The sequence below is a fragment of the Erithacus rubecula genome, assembly GCF_903797595.1.
Source record: "Erithacus rubecula genome assembly, chromosome: 5".
NCBI lineage: Eukaryota > Metazoa > Chordata > Aves > Passeriformes > Muscicapidae > Erithacus > Erithacus rubecula.
In genome coordinates, this window is record NC_136687.1 from 54,757,596 (window position 1) to 54,770,990 (window position 13,395).

General features: G+C 37.3%; 1 protein-coding gene across 11 annotated transcripts in view; it reads left to right on the forward strand.

The window, feature by feature from the left end:
• MAPK10 (mitogen-activated protein kinase 10) overlaps positions 1–13,395 on the forward strand; it is a 160,888-nt gene that overhangs the window by 73,771 nt on the left and 73,722 nt on the right. For 6 of the 11 annotated variants that reach the window (XM_079306531.1, XM_079306534.1, XM_079306533.1 and 3 more), the window contains one exon: positions 12,920–13,018. Coding sequence is in view for 5 of the 11 variants with exons in the window: in XM_079306535.1 (XP_079162661.1) it covers positions 12,920–12,991 (72 nt within the window). In the remaining 6 variants the exon portion in view is untranslated. The remainder of the gene's footprint in view (positions 1–12,919; positions 13,019–13,395) is intronic. The other 5 variants (XM_079306535.1, XM_079306536.1, XM_079306537.1 and 2 more) reach the window with 1 other exon arrangement.

A 13,395-nucleotide genomic window follows, 5' to 3' on the forward strand; every position in this document is an offset into this window, starting at 1 on the left:
GCCTGAGGGATTGTGAGCAAAAACTGAAATCAAACACAGTTTTTGGGTAGGACTGAGGTAGGATCAGTTGCAACTCAGAGTAATCTGCTGAAATTATTCCCTCTTGCTCTTTCAAATAATGTGTTTCATTTAAATTACATAGCATGGGGCACAGAGCCCCTATGTGAGCAAAGTAAAGACAGCTGGCACAAGGGATTAATAGTGTTGCTTCTTTACTGCAGAGGTTTGGCCCTGTAATTTAGAGAAATAAGACAGAATCATGAGAAGGATAACAGGGCAGCATTTTCTCTGCTGTTCTGTTGAGGTCAATAAGTGGCATTTCTGCTGATTGAGTTTCAGTTTTGGAAAGTGTCTGAACAGTTTTGTTTATATTGTGTATAATACACATATCTGTGTATATTTATGGAAAATCAATAATGGTATAAAATGCCTGCCTTCAGTTTTTACCCCTTTTGTGTAAATCAGGGATGAAATGTTTTTATAACATTGTGTCTCACCAGACATCTACTGCAGTGAATTTGTAGGACTCATTAAATATGATAGAGGACAAGATGCCCATAAATTCACTCAAATGAATTCACGAGCAGCTAAACTACTAAAACCTGATTTTCCCTGCATTTCTTGCTCCTGATTAATTACACTTCCAAAAGTTATTCAATGTTGAAGGACGAACAGACAAGTTTTATTCCATTAGGGGAAAAAAAAAAAAAAAAAAAAATCTAAAACTTCCATCCTGCTTAGCAATGTCTGCAAAAATGGCAGAGTTCACCCTGAGATGCTGCAGGACAGGAGCTGTCTCAGCCTGTCCAGCTTGCAGTGTGCTGACAGTCACCTACAGGTCCCCTTCACTGGGACTGCAGTGGCTCAATGTGGCACCTTTCAGATGTGCTCTACTGTAAGGCAGGAGGGATGAAACTGCACAGAAGGGTTTGTTAGGTAACAAATGCCAGCTGAATATAAAGTTTGGAACAAGAAAATAGCAGTGATAGCAAAGCAAATTTCAAGCATCTTATGGTGACCAATCCAGTCAGTTCTTACTTACTGTTGTAAGTATCCCAAAGTGTTATTAAATTAAAGATCTTTTCGTAATGTAAACAAGCCTAATAAAAGTTGAATTTTTCTTCAGCAGATGTATTACTGCTGTATAAAGCTGTGGCATACATTTAGAACTCTACTTTTAAGCAGATTTATTTGTTGTGGCCAGCTCAGGCCAAAAAAAGCCAGAAGACTCTTTCAGTGTTGGCCACAACTAAAACCTAAACAAAACCCTCAGACCTCAAACAAAAACCAAAGGAAAGATAAGCAAACTAAATATATTGTGAAAGTAGCATCTGCTTTGATGAACAATACATTTTGTAAGACAGTTATTCAAGCTGATGGGCTATTGAGATGAAAATATAAACTTCTAAAAATTCTAGTATTATAAAACACCTTCTGGTGAGGTCTGAATCCAGTGTAAGATTTTATCTTCTGTTTGTTTTTAAGGCTCCAACTTGTGTATTGGTAGTTGTAGGTAATCAATTACACAAAATCTTAGTTGTCTTCTTTGTCATGCCCTAAAGAACAGAATATTGAGGACAAAGACGATCTGGGGGACACAGAATGACTGATAGAGAGTCTTTGTACTCATGAAGAGAGGTAGGGGCGTGGTTACTTTTACAGCCACATTTACAAGGGCTTTAAAGGCTCATCCTGCTTCAGAAATGTCACGTTCCTTTTCCTGTATCCCATCATCATCCACAAATTTCTGCCCAGCCTGAGTTAAACTCCCTGTCATTCAAAAGAACATGAAATCTGTTTTTATTCATGTATCCGTTTGATTTCACACCAAATCTCAGAAAAGCGTTGTAGGGAAAAATGATTATAAAAATACAAGATTTCACAGAGAAATGTGTCAGTTTATTCAGCTGCTCATTTCTAATCCAGTATGTTTGGAGTCAAAAAGGAAATGCAAAAAAAAAAAGAAAGCACTTGGCTGTGCAAGTAAAATTGGATTTTGTTCCTTTGTTTCTGGGAAACCAGGATGGGTTTCTCTCAAGTCTTCCTTGACAGAAACACAATCTTCCTTAACTTTTGTTTTGTTTAGGAATTTGACCTTTCTAATTTAAATTCATAGGTGGATTAAGGCCAGGCATCCAAGCCACTATTCTTGATTGAGTGAACATATAATTTATTTTCTAGTGCCTTTGTTTTATTATCTGTAAAATGTGTATGGGGGAACTCTGGAGGTCTTTACAAAAGAACCTCTTTTTGTAGAACATCTAGATCCTACTTTTGTGTGGTGCACTGTCCTTGGAATCCTTGTCTAAAATGTGTGGTTTTATCACCAAGTTTGCAGTAAACAGTCAATTACCTTGGAAATATGTTTACTATGCACATTATTGCAAGGAGTTCATGTAACAGAGTGTGAAAACTCTCCTGTAGTCTACAGGAGGATGGAAACCATGTCAAGAAATTTTCTTGTCTAAATTCAGCTGTTTTTCATGGACAGAGAGTCATTTTGGTGCAGAGCAGCTGTGTGGCATTCATGGCATGCTGCAGTAGCTCATGCTACCATTTTGAAATGGAGCAGAGGAATCAATCAGCTGTTTCACAGTGGGATAAGTCCTTGCAAGTGATGTCAGGTCAGTTGGATTTAAATTGATTTATCTTATGTTTAGTGTCTATGGGAGCTGGAAATTATATTGGAAAACACTTAGGGTCAGTCATATCTGATTCTCTGAGCATCTGTTCTTCTTTAGGGAGCAGGCTCAAACCAACTTATGATACAGGGAATTAGTGTCTTTCAGTGTTTTCAGCTTGGCACTGAAAAGCAGGCAGCAGAGCTGGCTAGCTGTGCTTTCTGGACATGTAGCCTTTGCAAGGTTCAAGACAACAAGGAAATGTGTGAATGTATTTTATATATTCCTATATTTTATGTATACATGTTTTAAATAATATTTCACACCTATTTAGAAGTCTAGAAGATATAACAGAGTTAAAGCAAGCAAGGTGCTGTAGCTTCTGCCTAGTTCAGGGCAGTTTCCATTTGAAAGTATAAAGGTATAAATATATATTTAAAGTATAAAAGCAATGGGAGGTGACTCCAGCTACCCTCACACTGCTGGTCTATCGCTTGCTCAAACTGCAGCTGCCTTCCTGTGCTGCATAATTCCTTGCCTGCTGCAAAAAAAAAGAGCTGAGTGTAATTGGGATTTTAGTGGCCAACAGATGTTTCAGAGACAGAAAACCATTCCCTGCTGAGCCCTCACTAAAGGCTGCCACCCCCTAAAAAAACCATGGTAAAACCCTTAAACCTCAATGCCAAACTCCAGAGCTCTGGCGTGTGACCGAGTTCTACTTTTTTGTCATTCATGTCTACATTTCCACCTTAGGACAGTGAATGCCAGTGCTCCAGTGGGATTGTGCAAGGGCTGTGTTATGCTTTATGAGCATGGGCCTGCACTGAGACTAATGCAAAGCTGCACTGTCCTCATGGGAGCTCTAGGAAGCATTTATGCCTTGGGCACACACACTAAATGGTTGGGATTTTCCTAGAACAAAGAGGGCATTTGGGCTTATGTCTCCCTTAAGAGCTTTCTCTTCTTCAGATGACCATGAGCATTATGAACACATGTAAGGGGTGTGATTATTATTGCTACTGATCTGATAGCTTTGTGTGCACAAAGCTTTGCAGAATGTGCAGTGTTTGTGCACTCCAAGCTTGTAGTCTGGGTGGGATGGGTTATTAGGCAGCTGGGTTAATGATTTATGGGGAATAGAATTAATCAAGTGTGAAAGGCTGGACAAAATGAAGAGTATTTATCTTGCTATTTTCTAAAGAAAGCTTGGTACTTTGGACATCAGAAGGTTTCTAGCTGTGGAGGAGCTCTGGTAATTGAGTCACAGCTGAAGAAGAAGCCAAAATCATAGGAAAAGTAAGCTATGGATTGCAGCATTTTAAAAATTGCATAAGAAGGTTTTTAAAAGAAAGAGCCTTAGAATTATTTTTGCACTTATTTAGGGAGTCAAAAGCTATGTTCTTGTACTTCTTAAATTTTTTAGTATAAGTATTCATGTAAAATACATGTTTACCCTTTTCATGTACTTTGTGATACTCATCTTGGGTAGTCCAGTCCAAATTCTTTAAAAGTAATACATAAGTTTGACATTCAACTTTTCTTTTGGTCTTTCTTTCCCTAGTGCTTCCTTGCATTACTCACCAGAGAGTTCTGGTGGCAAAGACTGTCTCAAGGATGCTCAGCTTGTTTTTACTGGGGTACACCTCATCTTGTTAATTTTGGGGGAGAAGAGCCCTCAATCTATTGGTGTACCCAGGTAAATCAAACTTGTTCCTTTACTGTCTGCAGCCCCCTTGCCTCACTGGGCCTGACACCCACAGTTATTGTCCCTTTTCCCAGCTCTGAGGGGGAGCTGGGATACCCAGGATACAAGAAAGAATAGAGTTTCTAATGTCATGTCACATTTGAGTTACATTCAGCACCTGTGAAAATCTTGGTTTCATATGAGGTGTTGGACCTTGCATGTTTGTGCAGATTTTGAAAGCCTGTTATCTTTGGCTCTGAGCCTTTCTTCCCCAGCAGAGTCAAATATTTCTGAAAACTTTCTTCAGCAACCCAAGAACAGGAGAGGCAGAGTCACCTGTTTGTCTAAAACATCAGTGCTTCAGCCCTGCTTCAATCAGCCACAGCATTTCTGTGTAACTCTGAGGGAACCCATGCTTGATGTGGTGCTGTGGCCTCTGCCTGAAAAATCAATTCAAATTGTTGTTTACCCACGGCAGGGAGACTTTCCCTGCAGTCAGAAAGATGTATGAGCTAGTGTCTCTGTGTCTTAGAGGCAATGAAGACGTAGGAATTATGAAATAATTCCTGTTTCGGTTCCTGCTTTTTCTTTTCCCAAATGGTTTGTCTAGAAAATTGCAGACTTTGCCTCTTTGGCTCCTTTTTTCCTTGCTGAAGAAATTCCTATCCCCTGGCCTTACCAAAGTCACTTTGTTCCAATGCTCCAGAACAAAGAGAAGCAAAGAAAAGGAATTACTTTCTTGTGGTGATTACATTTTGTGTTTTAACACGTTTTTCCTTGTTTTACTTTTATATAAGAACCTAAAAAGAACATGACTTGATTTTGATCACTCCTAACCTGTCCAGCCTAAGTTCACAAAACTGTAAATTCTTTCCTAATGTGCTAGTTTGCAGTTGTGTGTATAACAGGAAACTAACAATAACCTTCATGATTCTGTATTTATGCATTAATCACCTACTGTATTTCTGGTTTTGCATATGGAAAAGCAAATGGCACTTGCAGCAACACCCCTTGGCAGCAACAGTTATGCTTTCTTTAAATAGCTGATCTCCCATTGTTTTGTGATACTCTGGAACTTTAACTGTATTCAGTCCATAAATGATTATAGTTATTATACCTTATGCTTTGAAGAACTTTTACCCAGCATTATCTACAGCTAGACTGGAGCAAGGAAACATCCACTTTGGCTGGGTTTGTATCTGCCTAAATCAAAGGGGTATTTGTTTCTTTAGCCATTCTACATTAGCATGGCACATTCTAAACAGCAGCAGCATAGGTGAATGGCTGCAGTCCAGCAGGAGACAATCTCTTCTTTCCAATCAGTTATTGATCATCAGATACAGAGCATTTTCTTACTCCATTAAGAATCTTTTTTTCTCATATATTTAGGGTTTTAATCAAAAGAAGCCAGAAAGTATCAAAATATTTTCTGTGTTGTGTAAAACAATATGTAACTGCCATTTGATATTAACAGCTTGCAGAGATTTTGCAATAAATCCTGCTTGCATCCTGGAGATGAGTTATTCTAGTAGTGTTTTGTTGTGGGAGTAATTAAAATTTGCAAATGTTAAAGATTAGAAGGGGGAAATTCTTTTCAGAGGCAAATGAATCTGTATTTTAGTTGTTTGAGAAATAAGCTGTTTTGTAGCTGCAGAATTTGCAGTGTAATCTGCTCATGGCTGCAGCTTTGCACTCCATACTAAGCTGCTTATATTTTTTAGAGTAAAAGTGTTTTTAGTTATGTGGCTGCTGTATTAATAAGTGAATACAAACCTAGGCAGGGATTGAGCACCCTAACTCTGCAAATAAATGAAGCAACTGTTCTTGTTTTGATTAGAAATTTGGATTATAGGTGTCCTAAAGTCCTTTCCAAGGTGAGTGATTTTTTGGCTCTGTTCCTGAATAACCTTGAGATGTGAATTAGCTGGCTCAGTTCAGTGGCTAATCACAGGGCTGTTTTAAAGGTGTGAGGATAAGTACAGATGTTGCAGCTGAGCAAGTTACTCCACAGTGCTGAACAGCTTTTCATATCTCCATCATGCACACTTTGCTACAGGAAAGATGAGCATTGGTAGAATATAATAAAATTTTTATCAAATAAGTAAAAGCATGGCTAAATATTCTTTTTGTTGCGTAATATTTTCCTCTTTAGTGACCAAACCTGTCAATTTTTCCCCTAAATTGAATGAAACTGACAGAAATTGCTGTTTACTACAGTGCCACATAATAAAGCTACCCTGAAACAGGATCTATAACAGGATCTAAGTTCCCTGCATTTCATACATTTGTCCCAAAGTTAGAGTTTTGCTTTTGGCAGGGATATTAATTCCTTTTACAAGCACCCTTCATTAATGGGGTAGTTAACGTGTAACAGAGCAGCTTGTAAGAATGAGATCCAATGACATACAGTTCAACTAATCAGAAATTAATTCCAAAGTATTCAAACTTAAAAGATATGTTTTAATCCAATCTAATAATTTTCTTGATGCTGCTTGATGCAGACAGTAATGAAGTATTTTTCTCTATGTATTCCATAAAATATAGGTCATTTTCACCAGTCATTAAGTGCCAGGGACATCTGTGTTGAAGGCAAATGTAACTGAATTTGAATTAGGTTTGGAGGTTGACTTGAGAGCATATTAAAAATAGTTTTGATGTGATTCAGTACATACCTTCAGGCAGCTTTGCCACTGACATTTATCTAAGGAACAGCTTTATATTGATTTTATTTTTTTAATAGAGAAAAACAAATTTCCGAGAGGGCAGAATTTTTCATTCAGCTATGCTGAGACATTTACCTCAATTTTTTATCTTTTTCTTTTTTCCTCAGAAAGAGAAAGGAGATTCAAATCAAGTGCCCAAACAGGAAAAAAATGCATCAAAAAAAAAAAAAATCCTTTCACTGTTGTGGTAAAGATTATCTTACATGAGGCAGGCAGTGTTTTACTGTGCTCATCTATTTCCAATTAGATTCTCTTCTTTTTATTTTCTTTTATTTTTCTGACAGTAGTAGCCATGGTCTCACATATTTACCACTCCAGGTTCATCCTACGCAAATTCAGAGCTGCTTCCAACATCAAAGTTTAATTTCACAGCTCTAGGAAGAGGTTAGGATTTATTTGGGGACTGAAGATATTCAGCTGCAAATGAAAAGATAGTAGGTTATGACAAAATCATCATAAACTTTGACTAACTAATCTACTGCAGCATCTTGCAGGAGTAGGGTCTTTTCTCACAATAGCTGTTCATAACAGTAAGTATTACCTTTGGGTGTGATATCTTGGGCTGTGTAACTTGGGCATTTAGACCAAATAGGTGAGGAGTTCTGTCTCATAACTGGCCAGAGAAAAAACAAAAATCTGGGAGCAAGACCAGACTTAGAGCTCATTTAGAGCTCATTTAGAGCTTGTGAGCTGTGATTGTTATGAGTTTCTGCTTATCAGTCCCTTGTCTTTTCAGTTTGTTTGTTCTTTTTTGTTTTGTGTACATTTCCTTTTCAGTGCTATTCCAAAATTATTTTTTTCCTTTCCACTCTCTTCTCCAGCAGTTGTTTTAGAGCTACTTGCATGATTCTTGTGAATTTTAATATGCCATCACTTCTCTTCCCAGCAGAGGATGATCTGTTTCTGCTGGGATATAATGTTAATAATTACATTGTTCTCACTACTGCTTTCCCTGGTTATTCCAAGAATAATTAAAATGGGAGTGTAGACACAACAGAAAAGAACTCTTGCAGTAGGAACACTCTCTTCAACAATTATTAATCCACTTGCAAATTTTGGTTCATATTTATCCTCTGAAGTGTCTTGAAACTTTTTGTTAAGCACTGGGTTTCCTGTTGCAGTGCTGTGCATTAGATCTAAAGAAAAAATTATATTAAAAAAGCTGATAAGCCTAAAGATTTGGTCTCTGAAGTGAAGACCAATTTGATATGATATTTGAACATGTATATCCCCATTATAACTAGCAGCAATTATATTAAAAATGTGGGTGAATTGCAGGACTTCTTTCTTGATCCAGCATGTTAATGATGTCAGAGCCCATGTTTGAAATTCTGTAGGAGTTTGAGGATCAGATATTGTCATTCTCTGCTGGCACACTTTGTCATGCTGTGTGAATTTGTTCAGGTCTTCATTATTTCCTACATTCTTGTTTACACAGAGCAGAATAGCCAAATTTCAATAAAGGAAAAATACAGTCACAGGAGTTAGAACATTACTGAAAGCTTCAGAGAACTTATACTGTGGTGAGAGTATTTTCAGATGAAGGAAAGAGGAATTCCAGTGCTGGAAATGCACAAAATTATTCAAACTCATTTTCAAAACAGGAAGCATTAATAATTAATGAATGTTGATATTTGAACTTTAGTGTTTTTAAAGAAGGTTTTTAAGTGACAACTGAATTGATCAATTGCTCCCTCTCATTGAATTATGGCAGGATGGGTTTTTAAATACATTCAGGTAATGGTGCTATTTCATGAATTTTTTTTCATGCCCTGAATCTTTATGTTCATGAATGAAATGTAATGAGGTAGTAATAAATACTTAAATTCTCCTTTTGTAGAACAAGTAGAGAACTACAAGTCAGTGAAGTTAGGAAGCACAGTCACTATACCCATTGTGCACGTGCCATGTATTTGGGTGGTAATATCAAATAAACAGAAATGCTGGATTTGGTTACTTGATATGAGTATATATTGCTTCCCCTTATTATTGAGATTATCACAATTGATGGGACTTGGCATAGATACTGAATGTCCTTTGATTCTTTTACAATCTTCCATTTTGCAGCCATGCTATGCCAGGTTCAAATTTAGTCAAGTTTTACATAAAAGTAATTCTTTCTACTTTATCTCCAGGTGCCATTTGAGTCCTGTTTAAATTGGAACTTGCACTTTTAATTTTGTTTTTTTTTAATTCCATGTGGGGATACTTTTAAAATTAGGATTTCAATCACTTGTTTCCATTTTATTTTGTTGTACGCATGTAAATACTTCTTAAGTCTAGTGCAGCCTGGGTAGAAAACAATGCTCCTAGGCCAAAAGATTTAATCTGACTGAGCCAAATTGCCCAGACATTCCCTGGGTGCCAATATCATACAGCACTGAGGGTGAGGAAGGAATTCAAGGACAAGCAGAAAGGTTTGCTGTGGGAGGCTGTATTTGAGAACTGCAGCTGTTGTTTTTCTAGTCTGTTTTAACTGTTCTTATTGCATGGTTTCTTCTCTGTTCTCAGTAATTATACTAACAGTATTGATTTAATCCTTTCAGTCTTCAAAGAGCTGTTTGAATAATAATTAGGTAATCCTCCTGACCCCCTGGAGAAACAGATAACCATTTTTAAAAGTAAAAAGTCCTTGCAACAGAAAAGGAAGATTTGATAAGAGCATGTAGGTAAAGAGAAGTTTATGCCTGAAATTTGGGCATGTCTTTAGTCCATATTCTGTTTTGAAGAGCAGTTTTCCATAAGGAAGGAAGAGTGGAGTGAAGAGGAGGATGGCAAAGCAGCAGGCTAGGTAGAGGCCAAGCCTCAGTGGATGCAGACAGCAGTTCCCTTGGGGGCTGTGACTGTACAGCTCAGAGAATATTCAGGATTTTCTTTATCTTGCCTTCATGGCTGCTTTCCTTCTCCTGATTTTAGTGCCTCCTAGTTTTGCTTTTCCTGAGAGTACATCAAATGTTTGCTGCTGAGTCTTGTATGTTTTTATGGGTTCTGGGATACAGGTGCCTTGATCGTGATGAACATTTGGGATCCAGTTGTGGCTTTGGTGTTTCACAGACAGGTTTTCTGCTTGTGATGTTACTGCAGTCTCTGGCTTCCCAGAGTATTTTATTCTATCAGCAATGTTCTGTTCTCCCAGTTCTTACCCCCTTGGGTGATTTCACTCAATATTGAAAAGGTACAGTGTCAGAAGTGGGGTAAAGAAATATGGGATGCTTGTGCTCTCACGTAAAGCTCCAGTCCCTGGTGAGTGATGCTGTTTGTCTCACCAGCTTCTTGTTTTATAACTGCTTTATGTTGTAACACAATTATCTCAGCATCAGGCCAGTTCTTTATTCTGACACTTCTTAAACATCTCCAGTGATGTGGTGTCAGCTGGCACCAGAGGAGATGTGATCAAGGAGATCTGTGCAGCTGAGTGTGAATCCATTTTCTGCCTGAAGGAATTAGAAGTTACATACATGCCTGATTACTTACAGAGCATTGAAGGGAACCTTGTATGAATTCAAGAAGTACTTCCAATCATGAATTCAAGTCTTTTTTGTCTTGGGTACACCTTTGTGTGCCATGGAAAGGTGGCATTCATTCCCACTGTGCAACAAGAGGAACTCAGCTCCAAAGTGATTTATTCCATGTATCTCATGTACAGAGGAATATCAGTATTGATCTAGGCCATTGAAACATATCATGCTTCTATTATTTTATAAGCATTAACTGCACACAAGGACAACATCATCAATTCTAAAATGTATTCCAGTTCATAAAACTCACCAGTCTATTGTTGTGCCCAGGGTGACTATTAATAGTCACAGTAATTCCTGTGGACAGCTGAGGAGCTGGGTGTGACTAGTAATGCATACATAATGAAAAGGATGTCTTCTCAATAGATCCTCACAGCAAGTTCAGGGAGAAACCAAATTCCCCCAATTTTCTTCCCTTCCTTTCTTCACTTTTCACCATTAAGCTTTGTCTTGAACATGGCATATCATAGCTATTGATATTTCAGTCATTGATTATTATAGCAATGTAATGCATACAGCCAGTGAGTATATCTGCAGCATGACACTGTAATTACCTGCTGGCTTTCCAGAAATCATTGGCAATATGACTAATGATAAAAGCTTCCTTTTTCTTGTTCTTAAAAAAAGCTTCCTTTCTTCTTTTTTAATATAAACCATTATAAACCCTCTGAGGAATATGAGACTCTGGTAATGACTCAGTGGGCAGTGAGACAGCAATCTCAGGCACTGTAACGTGATGCAAAAAAGGTCATAAACTTGCTTTCATAACAGGATTATTCATATATTCATTCATTAAAAATTAAACACGTGTGGGAGCATATGATGCATTGAAGTTGGCAAGTATTGGTGAATACTTTCTTGTAGTTTCTTTACTCCTGAGCAATTGGTGTGAGTTGAAATTACTCCAAATTAAGTCTTGTCTTATTTAGTGCCATTTACACTTGGAGTTAGTTGGTCCTACTGAAGATAAGTGCCATAACTAGCTACATAGTGTTTCAGAATCATAGCTGTATCTTTATGGAGTGATGGTTGGATGGTTGTTTAGTTTTTATTTTTAAGTCTTTACAATGAGTTTATATTTAAGAGAAAAACATGAAGTTCTATATAACCTATCCAATTTTAGCTAAAAGTTGCTAACTTTTTCATCGTACTGTTAACAGGTTTTTGTTGTTGTTTTGTGTCTTTGGCTGGGGTTTTTTTGTGGGTTTTTTTGAGTCATGCAGAAGAATCTACATTCTCCAAAATCCTGTGGCATAGCTGCCTATCTCAGCCTGATAACATTGCTGGGTGTTTGTCATTGATGTGCCATGCTGGAATGTAGCAAGGGCAGGAGCTGGATGTGGTGCTGTGGGGCTAAATTCAAACAGCAGGCACAGGGAGCCTGTCCAGTCCAGTCTGTGGCTCCCTGGGCCAGTATCAGCTGCCTGGGGAATCCAGAAATAGGCTGGGCATGGAGGGCAGACTGTGACTCAGGGTGTCTTGAGTCAGGGGTGATATTTTTGAGGTTAAGAGCCTTCAGCAGATTTCTTCTTATGTGAATTTGCCTAATCACATTAGTGCCTATGTTGACTTCTGGCTTCCACAGCAACATGAGACAGAGAGTTTCACTGTGACAAAACAGAGTATGAAGAATTATTTCCTATTGTTGATTCTAACTCTGATAACATAACTTGGTGCCACTTTTATTTTAAAAAAAAAATGGAAGGGTGTTTTCATTTTTCACTATGCCATTCATTTTATGTACCTCCAGCATATTTCAACTTAGTTCTTTTCAAGGCTAAAAAAAATCTCCCCACTCTGTGCAGTTGTTTCTTGTAAGGAATCACTTTATGCTTTGGACCCTTCTTACTTCTTTTCTGTAGATTTTCTAATAGTAGTAGTAGTAGAACCAGAACTACATGGGATGTACACAAAGTGCATGAATTTACACAGTGATGTAACCAGTCTTTCCACTTCTATAACTGTCCTAATACTTGTCAGCTTAGGACTTTTTTTCCCTCCGCATAATAACAAGTGTTTCCTATTCCCACATTGTTTAGAACATTATTTACCTGATTGTTTTGTTGTTGGTGTAGGAATATGCAAGTGACATGGTAAACTTTGAATTAATGGCACTGTAAAATTTTCCAAATGTAACCAAGTCATATTTGGAGCCTTAACCTTGACAGGCATTGGAAAGAATTAAAGAATTTTAATTTAAAATCTTTCTTTAAAGAAATTAATTTTTTACAGTTCAATGTTGCAACATTTCTGGTTTTCACAAGCTAGGCAACAAATCAGGTTGTTTTTAGAATCCAAATGAAACTAGAGCTGCATTATACTTGCACATCTGCAGCCAGACAAGATTTCTATGTCTACTTTTCTTTATTGCAGGTATTTATGAGCCGCCATTTCTTGTATTATTGTGGTGAACCTACTCTGGATGTGAAGATTGCCTTTTGTCAGGTGTGTGTTCCTTACAGGTAAAACAAGGTACAGTATATACTTGTACTTCATTTTTGCAATATATGCTATAATAAGAGAAAAATAGACGTGAGTTTCAGCAGCTTACTGCAAATAACTCGTTATAAAAATTAGAGAAATGCATCACAAAAAATTACCTTTTTTTTTGTTTTTCTAGTTTATTTTGTAATTTGGTCTTAACGACTTTTGATTTTGTTTTGATAAACTATTGGTTAATATTCTGAGATTTTTTTAGTGAAAAATAATGGCATGGTTTTCAAACGGAAAAAAATGCAAATTAAAACTATTTTATCTTAGTCTCTGCTCTTCTGAGACAATGTAGCCTGTGACTATAATTTACCTGTACTGGAAGTGAAGGCAGAGTAATTAGAATTGTGATGTTTGTC